General features: G+C 48.1%; 1 protein-coding gene across 1 annotated transcript in view; it reads right to left on the bottom strand.

The window, feature by feature from the left end:
* LOC119924050 (putative olfactory receptor 14L1) overlaps positions 1-13,021 on the bottom strand; it is a 36,708-nt gene that overhangs the window by 19,228 nt on the left and 4,459 nt on the right. Inside the window, exon 3 of the mRNA XM_038743133.1 lies at positions 8,832-9,793. Coding sequence (XP_038599061.1) covers positions 8,832-9,793 — 962 coding nt within the window. The remainder of the gene's footprint in view (positions 1-8,831; positions 9,794-13,021) is intronic.

Consider the following 13,021-nt stretch of genomic DNA (forward strand, 5'->3'; position numbering starts at 1 on the left):
GAGCGGAATCGAGGATGGCATCAAGGTTGCGGGCATGTGAGACAGGAAGGATGGTAGTCCCGTCTACAGTGATGGGAAAGTCAGGGAGAGGGCAGGGTTTGGGAGGGAATAAAGAGTTCAGTCTTAGACACATTGAGCTTTAGATGGCGGACAGACATCCAGATGGAGTTGTCCTGAAGGCAGGAGGAGATACGAGCCTGGAGGGAGGAAGGGAGAGCAGGGGCGGAGATGTAGATTTGGGTGCCATCAGCGTAGAGATAATATTTGAAGCCGTGGTAGCAAATGAGTTCACCAAGGGAGTGAGTGTAGATAGAGAACAGAAGGGGACCAAGGACTGACCCTTGAGGAACCCCTACACTAAAGGGATGGGAGGGGGAGGAGCAGCCCGCGAAGGAGACTGTGAATGAAGGGCTGGAGAGATAAGAGGAGAACCAGGAGAGGACGGAGTCTGTGAAGCCAGGGTTGGATGGCGTGTTGAGGAGAAGGGGGAGGTCCAAAGTGTCGAAGGAAGCTGAGAGATCGAGGAGGATTAGTATAGAGTAGGAGCCATTGGATCTGGCAAGAAGGAGGTCATTGGTGACCTTTGAGAGGGCGGTTTCGGTGGAGTGCAGGGGACCGAAGCCAGACTTGTTGGGGGGGTCAAAGAGAGGGTTGGCATTGAGGAATTCGAGGCAGCGAGTGTAGACGACTCGTTCTAGGAGTTTGGAAAGGAAGGGCAGGAGGGAGGTAGGGCGATAGCTAGAAGGGGAGGTGTGGTCAAGATTGTTTTTTTTTTTTGGATGGGGGAGACGTGGACATGTTTGAAGGCAGAGGGTAATGCACCAGTGGAGAGTGAGCGGTTGAAGATGGAAGTTAAGGACGGGTGGAGGGAAGGGGCAAGAGATTTCATAAGATGAGAGGGAATGGGGACTGAAGCACAGGTGGATGGAGTAGCACTTGAGAGGAGGGCGGAGATCTCATCTGAAGATACTGCTGGGAGGGATGGGAGAGTAGCGGAGAGGGCTGAGAGCGGGGGGGGGATGGAGAAAGGGGAGGGGTGACTTTGGGGAGCTCACACCTAATGGAGTTAATTTTACTAATGAAGTAGGAGGCCAGATCGTTGGGGGTGAGCGATGGAGGAGGGAGAGGAACAGGGGGCCTGTGAATCTAGTTCAATATACGGAAGAGCTGACGGGGAAGATGGGCATGGGTGTCAACAAGGCAGGAAAAATAGTTGCCTGGCAGAGCAGAGGGCAGAGCTAAGCCCGAAAGGATAAACCTGAAGTGAACAAGATTGGCTTGGTGTTCAGACTTTCTTCAGCTGCGTTCAGCAGCTCGAGCATAAGAGCGATGGAGGCGGACAGTGGCAGTGATCCAAGGCTCTGTGTTAGTGGTACGAGAGCGGAGAAGGGAAAGGGGAGAGAGCGAGTTGAATTGCGTGGAAAGGTAGGAGTTGAGAGCAGTACTCTGGTCATCAGGTTTTGGTACAGAGGATAGGGAGGCGAGGTGGGGTGTGATGCGCTGATAAAAATGGATGGAGTCGAGAGCGGAGGTCTCTGTGGTGTAGTAATATAGATTTACAGCGGGGAGGAGTGTGATTGAGGAGGCAGGTGAGATGGTTATGATCAGAGAGAGGGATTTCATGGTTTGTGAGGGTAGATATAGTGCAGCAGTAGGAGATGATGAGGTCGAGGGTGTGACCAGGTTGGTGAGTGGGTGAGGTGGGGTGGAGCAGGAGGTTGGCAGCCTCATGGGGAGATAGAAAGCGGACAGCAGTCATCTGGGACATCCATGTGGATATTGAAGTCTGCAAGGATCAGAGTAGGCATGTAAATAGAGAGAAGGAAGGTAAGAAAGGGGTCAAAAGCGTTTAAAAATGTTCTAGGTGGGGCCAGCGGGGAGGTAGATGATGGCCACAAAAATCCGGAAGGGGTAGTAGAGTAGAATAATATGGGCTTCAAAGGAGGGGAAGGAAAGGGAAGGGGAAGGAGGGATAGTGTGAAAGTGACATTGGGGTGCGAGAAGGAAGCCGATACCTTCTCCTTTTCAGGTGAGTCTAGGGGAGTGGCAGACGAGGCCTCCGCTGGAAAGAGCAGCAGATGAGACCGTGTCATCCGGAGTGAGCTATGTTTCGGTTAGAGCGAGATGGAGGAGAAAGCTGGAAACGAACAGGTTAAGGATGAAAGGGAGCTTACCTATAATGGAGTGGGGGTTCCAAAGGCCACACCTGGTAGCAGCTGTGGAGGGAGGGGACGGAGAAGGAAGGGTGAGAGGGATGGGGAGTGTTTGGATTGGAATGAGTTGGCGGGTGCCTGGGCGGGGAGAGGGAGAAGACGGGTGGTGATGAGAAAGAAGAACTGGGATGGAGCGGGGGCGGGGAGAAGGGGAGGGAGGGTGTTGGAAAGGAGGGGTTGAGGGTTAGTGCTAGTTCAGAGGGATTCTGCGGAAGGGGTAAGGGGGAGGGGTGGGGGCGGGGGATAGGGAGGGAAATAGCTGGGTGGGAGAGGGGAAGGGGAAGGTGAGGAATGAGAAGGGCATATGGGAGCAGGGGAATTGATAGTTCATGGTGACGTCAGCAAGGTAAATGACAGCACAGAGAGTAGTTAACAATTAGCATGCAGTAGCAATAATAAAATAAGTACAGGATGACATCACAGAGAGTAGGTAACAATTAACATGCGATGGCAATAATAAAATAAGCAGGTAATGGCATCACAGAGAGCAATTAACAATCAACATGCGATGAGAATAAAATAAGCAGATGATGACATCACAGAGAGCCATTAACAATTAACATGAGATGGTTATAAAATAAGCAGGTGACCATATCATAGAGAGCCCTTAACAATTGATATGCTATAGCAATAGTAAAATAAGCAGGTGATGACATCACAGAGAGCAGTTGACAATTAACGTGGGATGGCAATGCAATAAAAGATGATGACATCACAGAAAACAGTTAACAATTACCATGAGATGGCAATGAAATGAGCCGATGATGACATCACCGAGAGCTGTCAACAATTAACATTCGGCGGCAACAATAAAATTAGCAGATGCTGACATCACTGAGAGCTGTTAACAATTAACATGCGATGGCAGTGAAAAAGATAAGCAGATGATGACATCAAAGAAGGCAGTTAGCAATTAACATGTAGAAGCAAACATAAAAATAGGCAGATGATGCACACAGCAGAAGGATGAATTGTCCATGGGTCATTTAAATCAAATTAAAAAGGCTAATGGCAAGGAGAGTCCAGGGGTTCTTGGAAGAAAAATCTCAGACGTGGTGGAGGATGGAGTCCTATGGATGGCAGTTCTGGAGTAGGGCGAAACTATTAAAGGGAGAGGGGACGCCTGGGAAGCCAAAGAGCATGTGCGGGCTGACTAGCTGTGAATGGGGTTGTTGTTAAAGTAACTCGGTGATATCAAGGGCCTTTTTCCCTAGGGAGGGGCGAGGGGGGGAATCATTCATGTCCGGTCCGGAAAGGAGGGAGTGAGGGGGCTCCTCAAAAAAGGTTGCTTGTGTGGTTGGGGGGAGTGCAAGCCGGGGGACACAATGTCCCACGCTCCCAGTTGGCTACTTGGACAGAGTCGAGGTGGCTTCGAGGGGTGAGTATAATGATGATGGGGCGTGGGACAATCCAGGTGCCTTGGTGCCCTCGGGCGGGAATGCAGATGTCCGGGCGGGGGACGGCCAGGAGCCCAGCCGCCGGTCATGGAAGCCTGATAGAAAGCTGCTGGGGGAGTTAGGGAGGGGGATTCCTGGCCCTCGCGGCAGCGCCCAGAGGAGAAGGATCCTTCCGGGAGCAGGAGGGCTGCACGGTGTGATGCTGGGCGGGCCTCTCAGTATCGGGATCCCGGACTCCTATGGTGGCGAATCCTGCACATCTTACATCTTCCCAAGATTTGAGTGGTGGGGATGAGGGACGTCCTGTGAGGAGGAATGGGTGATGAAGTATCTGGCTGGTGCAGTCTCAGTCATACCATCTTTTCCCTGCCCGGAGTGTTGAGCTGATGGTTGACGTCACCACGGCACATGGCTGATGCCATGCCATAACGTTCTAGTCCGGTGACATGGTAGCCGGGGTTTGAGAGGCGGAAAGAGGGGGCCAGAGGGCTACCATAAGGGCAAATATTTTTTCTCTGCTTGTGTACGCAGCCCTAGTTCCAACTCCACCCTGGACCCCGGGTATGAACATCTTCTCAGAGTGACTCTCGCACTCACGTTGAGTAGCCTGATGATCCCTTTCTGACCCTCCCCACCCCTGGTCACATTCACCGGGCTAGCCTGATCCTCTCTGGGCTGGGCTGGTTCCTCCTCTTTCCTGGGACTCCTGAATGCAGTCGCCATGGAGTGAAACCTAGGAGACGTCAGCCTCACTCTGCTCTCCCGCGAACATTGAGATGCGCTTTCCAGACAGGGCTCCTGTCCCCTTAGATAAAGCCACCGCTGCCCCGAGGTGGGGGGTGGGGGGGGGAGCGGTCCCCAGCGAATCGGTTCACAGAGGCTCGTATCCACAGTCTTTGAGTCCCCACAGAAATGAGGATCCGGTGATGGCACTTGTCTCCTCAGCAGAAGCAGCGTGGGAATTAGCGTGGCTCATTGGAAAGAGCGCGGGCTTTGGAGTCAGAGGTCATGGGTCCAAATCCCGGCTCCGCCAGTTGTCAGATGTGTGACTTTGGGCAAGTTACTTAACTTCTCTGTGACTCAGTTACTTCATCTGTAAAATGGGGATTAAGACTATGAGCCCCACGAGGGACAACCTGATCACCTTGTAACCTCCCCAACGTTTAAAACAGTGCTTTGCACATAGTAAGCGTTTAATAAAAATGACATTATTATTATTATTGTTATTCAGCGTGGATCAGTGGAAAGACCACGGGCTGGGGAGCTAGGGGTCGTGGGTTCAAATCCCGGCTCCACCACTTGTCAGCTGTGTGACATAGGGGAAGTCACTTAACTTCTCTAGGCCTCAGTTCCCTCATCCGTAAAATGGGGATGAAGATTGTGAGCCGCACATGGGACAACCTGATTACTTTGTATCTACTCTAGGGCTTAGAACAGTGCTAGGCAGATAGTAAGTGTTTAACAAATACCAACTTTATTATTATTATTATTCCCATGGCAACAGAATCCTAACTGTTCCCACTGTTAGTGATCATCTGGGTCAACGGGTGGGCGCTTCAGCTTCTTTCTTTTTCTTCAGTGGTACCTGTTCAGCGCTTACCATGTACCAGGCACCATACTAAGTCCTGGAATTCGATACAAGCTAATCAGGTGGGACATAGTCCCTGTCCGACATGGGGCTCACAATCTCAATCCCCATTTTACAGATGAGGGAACTGAAGCCCAGAGAAGTGAAAAGACTTGCCCAAAGTCACACAGCAGAAAGGTAGCAGAGCACAGATTAGAACCAAGGTCATTTTGACTCCCAGGTCCCTGCTCTATCTACTACGTCACGCTGCTTCTCTGAGTTTCATATTGTTCATGACTTTAAACAATCAGTCGGTCATTTTATCAATTCCTTTTTCTGAGGTCTTCTGATTGCAAATCTAGAGAGAACGAGAAATGACTCTAAACCATCCTAAGACCCTCCCGCGGGCTGGTTTGTGGATTAACCCAGAGAAGCAGCATGAGAAGCGGCATAGCTTAGTGGCAAGAGCACTGTCTTGGGAGTCAGAGGACGTGGATTCTAATCCCAGGTCTGCCACTTGTCTGCTGTGTGACCTTGGTCAAGACACTTAACTTCTCTGGACCTCAGTTACTTCATCCAGAAAATGGGGATTAAGACTGAGAACCCCAGGTGGGGCAACCTGATTATGTTGTATACCCCAGCGCTTAGAACAGTGCTTGACACATGGCGCTTAACAAATGTTATTATTATTATCATTGTTATTATTATTATCAGCTAGGGAGAGCCTGCGGGATTCTGAGAACGAGGTGATGGGAAGGAATCTGGGTGTGTTCGATGGGAAAATGCCAGGTTTCAGAAGGAATAGGTTGTAGCCTAGGGTTCGTCCTCTTCTATCTCAGAGTTGAGACAATGTACCAAACCGGGGTGAGGGCGTCAGTGCATTCTCTCCACCGAATGGCCCTGTCCTCTTTCAAAATATCCCAGTAATGGAAAATGGAGAAATAATCTAACATGTCCAAGACTGAACTCCTTGTCTTCCCTCCCAAACCCTGCCCTCTCCCTGACTTTCCCATCTCTGTTGACGGCACTACCATCCTTCCCGTCTCACAAGCCCGCAACCTTGGTGTCATCCTCGACTCCGCTCTCTCATTCACCCCTCACATGCAAGCCGTCACCAAAACCTGCCTCTCACAGCTCCGCAACATTGCCAAGGTCCGCACTTTCCTCTCCATCCAAACCGCTACCCTGCTCGGTCAAGCTCTCATCCTATCCCGTCTGGACTACTGCACCAGCCTTCTCTCTGATCTCCCATCCTCGTGTCTCTCCCCACTTCAATCCAAAAGTCATGCTGCTGCCCGGATTGTCTTTGTCCAGAAACGCTCTGGGCATGTTACTCCCCTCCTCAAAAATCTCCAGTGGCTACCAATCAATCTGCGCATCAGGCAGAAACTCCTCACCCTGGGCTTCAAGGCTCTCCATCACCTCGACCCCTCCTACCTCACCTCCCTTCTCTCCTTCTACAGCCCAGCCCTCACCTTCTGCTCCTCTGCCGCTAATCTCCTCACCGTACCTCGTTCTTGCTTGTCCCGCCATCGACCCCCGGCCCACGTCATCCCCCGGGCCTGGAATGCCCTCCCTCTGCACATCCGCTAAGCTAGCTCTCTTCCTCCCTTCAAGGCCCTACTGAGAGCTCACCTCCTCCAGGAGGCCTTCCCAGACTGAGCCCCTTCCTTCCTCTCCCCCTCGTCCTCCTCTCCATCCCCCTCATCTTACCTCCTTCCCTTCCCCACAGCACCTGTATATATGTATATATGTTTGTACATATTTATTACTCTATTTATTTATTTATTTATTTTACTAGTACATATCTATTCCATTTATTTTATTTTGTTAGTACGTTTGGTTTTGTTCTCTGTCTCCCCCTGTTAGACTGTGAGCCCACTGTTGTGTAGGGACTGTCTCTATATGTTGTAAACTTGTACTTCCCAAACGCTTAGTACAGTGCTCTGCACACAGTAAGCGCTCATAAATACGATTGATTGATTGATTGATCTCTCTTTTCCTCCTTCACCCTTGCTGTCCATCTGAGCACAGCTTTCCCCTATTTTTGCACTCACACACACCATTATAGTTTTGCACGTAGTGGCTTTTATAAAATGTACTTTTTAAGCATATAGTCATCTATTTACCATTCTGTCCATTCCCTTCTTTGTCCTCTCATTAATTAATTCTGTGCCTATCGCCCCTGGGCTCTTGGAAAGCAGGGATGGTGTTTAATTTATTTTGATCTCTCTAAAGCATTCACTACAGTACTTTATACCCAGGATGCATTCAACAAATATCACTGAATAATTAATGGATGGATTGAAAGATGGATCCATGGATGGGTTGTAGGATGGATGGATGGGTGGAAGGATGAGTGGGTAGATGGATGGATAGATGGATGGATGGGTGGATTGTCTGTTGTGTGACCTTAGGCAAGGCACTTCACTTCTCTGTGCCTCAGTTATCTCATCTGTAAAATGGGAATTGTGACTGTAAGCACCATGTAGGGTAGGGACTTTGTAAAACGTGATTAGCTTGGGTCAGCCTCGGTACTTAGTACAATGCCAGGCACATAGTAAGCGCTTAGCAAATGTCACTAATTATCATTATTATGGATGGATGGATGGATTGATGGATGGATGGACAGACAGATGGGTGGATGGATGGATGCATGGATGGATGGATGGATGGACGGACGGATGGATGGATGAACGAATGGATTAGAGGCAAGGATTTGATCAGTCAAATTCATTCTCCCATCAAGTGTACTTATTGAGCGCTTACTGTGCTCAGAGCACTGTACTAAGCTCTTGGAAAGTACTATTCAGCAACAATTAGAGATAATCCCTGGCCATAACGGGCTCACAGTCGAGAAAGGGGAGACAGGCATCAAAACAAGTAAGCATGCAGTCAAATGTGGGGGACAGTTCCCATAAGTGCGTCATTTCTCCCTTGTCACCCTCCGATTTTCTGATTTTCATAACCACCAAGAGTGATCTTAAAATTAATCGAATTACTGTTATTATTAGTAGTAGTATAAACATTATCATTATAGAATTTATTAAGAACTTACTTACAAAAGACTGCCAAGTGATGGAGTAGAAACAAACTAATCAGATGGGATACGTTTCCTGACCCACAGGGGCTCAGATTGTAAGAGAAAGAGAGAGCAGATATTGAATCCCGATTTTACAGAGAGACCCAAAGAGGTTACGAGGCTGAACCAAGGTCATACAGCAGGCCAGTAGCAGAACCGGACACACCTTTCAAACCTTATGACTCCCAGCCACATACTTATTCCACTAAGCCATGATGCCACCCAAACAATCACTTGTCATTCATTCATTCATTCATTCATTCATTCATTCATTCATTCATTCATTCTTTCTTTCTTTCTTTCTTTCTCTCTTTCTTTCATTAATTCATTCACTCGTAATTATTGAGTGATTACCGTGTACAGAGCATTGTACTAAGCTCTTGGAAAGTACCGTTCAGAATAAAGTGAAACAATCTCTGCCCAAACCAGGCTTAAAGTCACACAAGTCTTATCAGCCTCTGTCCCAGACATTGACAAATCCTCAGATGCTGGACTTTCTCTTTGGATAGCTCTTTATCTGAATACCCCCACGGTCAGAACCCTGATGAGAAATGGGATAGTCAGCAAAAGGAAACAGACATTTTGTCCTTTAGACGAGGGAGGAGGAATCTCCCCTTTAGGACTCTCCCCAGGGCGGCCTTCATGTCCTGGTTCCTCAGGCTGTAGATGAGGGGGTTCAGAGTGGGGGGCACCACGGTGTAGAACGCGGACACCAGCAGGTCCTGGGTCGAGGGGAAGTCTGACACGGGCTTGAGGTAGGAAACGGATCCAGTCGAAACAAAGACGGTGAAGACGGTGAGATGGGGCAGACAGGTGGAGAAGGCCTTGGCCCGGCCCTTGGCGGCCGGCATCCTAATCACTGCCTGGAAGATGCGCATGTAGGAGATGATAATGAAGACGAAGCAGACTACACCTAAAGCTACCCCACCGGTGACGCTCACATCGATGGCAACATGGGCTTCGGAGCTGGAGATCTTCAGAAGAGAGGGGACGTCACAGAAGAAATGCTGTATGATGTTCGACGCACAAAAGCTCAGGGAGAAAGTTGAAGCTGAAAAAGAGACCCCAAACACCACCCCGCTGAGCCAGGAGGCGGCCACCATCTTTAAACAGGCCGTGTTGTTCATGATGAGCTCATAGCTCAGGGGGCGGCAGATGGCGGCATAGCGGTCGTAGGACATTGCCGTAAGGATGAACAGTTCTGAAGCAGCAAACAGAACCACCAAAAAGACCTGGGCCACACAGCCCAGGAGGGAAATGGATCTATAATCGGTCAGGGAGATGACGACATATTTGGGGACGGTGACGGAGATGTAGCAGAGGTCGAGGACGGACAGCTGCCTGAGGAAATAGTACATGGGGGTGTGGAGGTGCCGGTCGAAGGCAGTGATGGCGGCAATTAGAAGATTCCCTGTCAGGACCGCCAGGTAGACCAGGAGGAACAGCACAGCATGGACCAGCTGCAGCTCCCAGATCTCCGAGAAACCCAGCAGGTGGAATTCCCTCACCGTCGAGACATTGCAGCATTGACCTTCTGCATGTGGTGAGGGAAGAGCCAAAATTAGAGTCCACTGATGGGATAAGTGAAGGAATTGACAGGATACTTGCTGGTGATTCTCTATGTAGAAGAAACAGTTATTGAATTCAAAATGATCATTGAGTTCACTGTGGAGATATTGAACATTTTGGGGGAATGATGTCGACTCCCTGAACAGGAAGAGGGAGGGAAGACTTTAATTTAGAGATACTGATGTTGTGGGTGAAGCAATGATAATAATAATAGTAATAATCCTGGTATATTTGAAGTGTTTACAATGTGCCAGGTACTGTACTAAGCTCTGGGGTGGACACAAGTAAATCCTATTGAACACAGTCCCTGTCCCACATGGGGCTCACCGTCTCAATCCCTATCTTACAGATGAGGTCACTGAGGCTCAGAGAAGTGAAGTAACGTGCCCAAGGTCACACAATAGACAAGTGGCAAAACCGGGATTAGAACTCATGGCATTCTCATATCCAGGCCCGTGTTCTAGCCACTATGCCATGCTGCTTCTCCAAGTCAATCAATCAGTGCATGCATTCATTCATTAAATTACATTTTTTGAGTGCTTACTGTGTGAAGAGCACAGCACTGTATACTTGGAAAGTACAAATTGGCAACATTTCAGCAACATAGAAAACAATTCTGATTATTGAGTACCTCCAGAGGACACTGTATTAGTACAAACGATCACTGCCCACATTGAGCTTCCATTCTATTGGAAGCACCAGCTTAGAATTGTGTAGAAGCAGGGTGCTATTGGGAAGAACACATGCCTAGGAGTTAGAGGACCTGGGTTCTAATCCCAACTCTACTACTTATCGGCTGCATAGCCACGGGAAAGTGACAATTTCTCTCCGCCTCGGTTTTCTAGTAGCGTGACTCAGTGGAAAGAGCCCGGGCTTGGGAGTCAGAGGTCGTGGCCTCAAATACCATCTCCACCACTTGTCAGCTGTGTGACTTCAGGCAAGTTACTTAACTTCTCTGTGCCTCAGTTCCCTCATCTGTAAAATGGGTATTAAGACTGTGAGCCCCATGTGGAACAACCAGATAACCGTGTATCTCTCCCAGGGCTTAGACCAGTACTTTGCAAATGGTAAGTGCTTAACAAATACCATCATTATATTACTATTATTTTTATTATTATTATTAAAATGGGGAATCGATACCTCTTTTCCCTCCTAGTCTGTGATCCCTTCTGGGACACGGACTGTGTTCTACCAGATTGTCCTGACTCTCCCCTACCACTTAAATACTTTTCTTGGCACATATTAAGGACATAATAAATATCAAGAGAATTATTTTTGGATGAGGAGACTGAAACTAAAATGAATAGCAGATAGCAGAGGTCAGAGAACATAAATATTTGTACATGATCGTTATGAATTTTTTTCGATGTTTTTAGAGTCAAACAAGCAGTGCCTTTACACATAAATTCATCCATTTAGTGGAGAGACTATGGGCCTGGTAGACAGAAGGACCTGAATTCTAATTCTGTCTCCACTCCTTGTCTGCTACGTGACCTGGCACTTACCTTCTCTGTGCCTCGGTTACCTCATCTGAAAAATGGGGATTACAACTGTGAGCATCCTATGGGGCATGGATTATGTCCACTCTGATTAGCCTGTATGTACCTCAGTGCTTACTACAGTACCTGGCATATAATAAGCACTTAACGAGATCATGAAACAAACCAACAACAAAAACCCCCCACAAATCGTCCAAACTGATTCACACTTGTACACACACAAACACAAGCATACCTCATCAGTAATCTAGTCCTTCCCTAAAGCATCTCTCAGCCCACATCTCTCCTCTCCTCAGTCTCCTCTCATGACAATTGTATCTTTTCACAAACAACAAAAACTCACAATGGGCTTGAAGGCTATGATGGCCCCTAATCCCTTTCCATCCTTCAACTCATCTTCTCAGCTCTCAAAGCAACTTTGTAGCTGTTACTCCTGATCGACTTTCCTGTTCCATCATAGCCTGGAACTCCCTCTCTTATCCAATCAAAATCAGAGATAGCACAGTTCTTTCCGAATTCTGAGCACTGCTAAAATCCCCCCAAATAATTTCCCATCCCTCTAAACCCATTTCAACTAACTCAATTGCGAATCAGCTAATATCTGTCCTCATTTAGTGGAAAAAGTTTAGGCCCAAGAGTTCTCTTCTTGACTGTGAGCTCCTTGAAGGGAGCATACACATCTACCAGCTCTCTTTTATTATATTCTCCCAAGTATAGCTTGGTGGGAGTCAGAGGACTTTGGTACTAATTCTGCCTCTGTCCCCTGGCTGCTGTGGGACCTTGGGCAAGGCGCTGTACTTATCCGGTCCTCAGTTTCCTCATCTGATAAATAGCACACAATAAATGCATATTCATCTTTCCATTCTTTTTTTTCCCTTCTAGTAGGGGTAGGGAATGTGTCTGTCATAGTGTTATAAAGTGGATAAAGCACGATCTTGGGAGTCAGGAGTCAGAAGGACCTGGGTTCTAATTATGGCTCCACCTCATGTCTGCTGTGTAACCATGGGCAAGTCATTTAACTTGTCTGAGCCTCAGTTACCTCATCTGTAAAATGGTGGTTAAGACTGTGAGCCCCATGTGGGACAAAGACTGTATCCAACCTTAACTTGTATCTACCCAAGTACGTAGGCCAATGCTTAGGACACAGTAAGAACTTAACAAATACTACTATCGTTTTTATTACTCTCCAAGTGCTTAATGCATACAATAAATACTCAATAAATATGATTCAAGGTTAATTGATTGATAGTAAATTAGATTGTGTTAACCTAGTCCAGTAGGCTGGAAACCCCATGAGGGCAGGGATTACAACCTTTCCAACTATTTGTCTTCTCTCAAAATTTGGGAAGAACTCTTAAAGGGAGGAATTGCTGATAGTGCAGTGGTTGTCCAAAGCTGGTCACACTCTCTCAGTCCTGCCTGTCATTTACCCTCTGCAAGGGATTCTGGGACCCACTGAAGGACAAAGTGGGCACAGTGCTGACACTGTGCTGGAGCACTATATTCTGGTGGGTAGTTGACATAGTAGCGAGGTTTGAGGAGGAAGGAGGAGAGGTGTATGATGGTTGGGGGTTACCGACGTGGAAATCACCTCTCCTCCTGCTAGCATCCCTGCTCTGCTGGGGGCCGCGGCCCTGGTCTGACACCAATGTAGAGCCCAGACTAGCTCCATCTCTTCCATCCTCATCCTCGTC

Source organism: Tachyglossus aculeatus, unplaced genomic scaffold, assembly GCF_015852505.1.
Source record: "Tachyglossus aculeatus isolate mTacAcu1 unplaced genomic scaffold, mTacAcu1.pri scaffold_78_arrow_ctg1, whole genome shotgun sequence".
Taxonomy (NCBI): domain Eukaryota; kingdom Metazoa; phylum Chordata; class Mammalia; order Monotremata; family Tachyglossidae; genus Tachyglossus; species Tachyglossus aculeatus.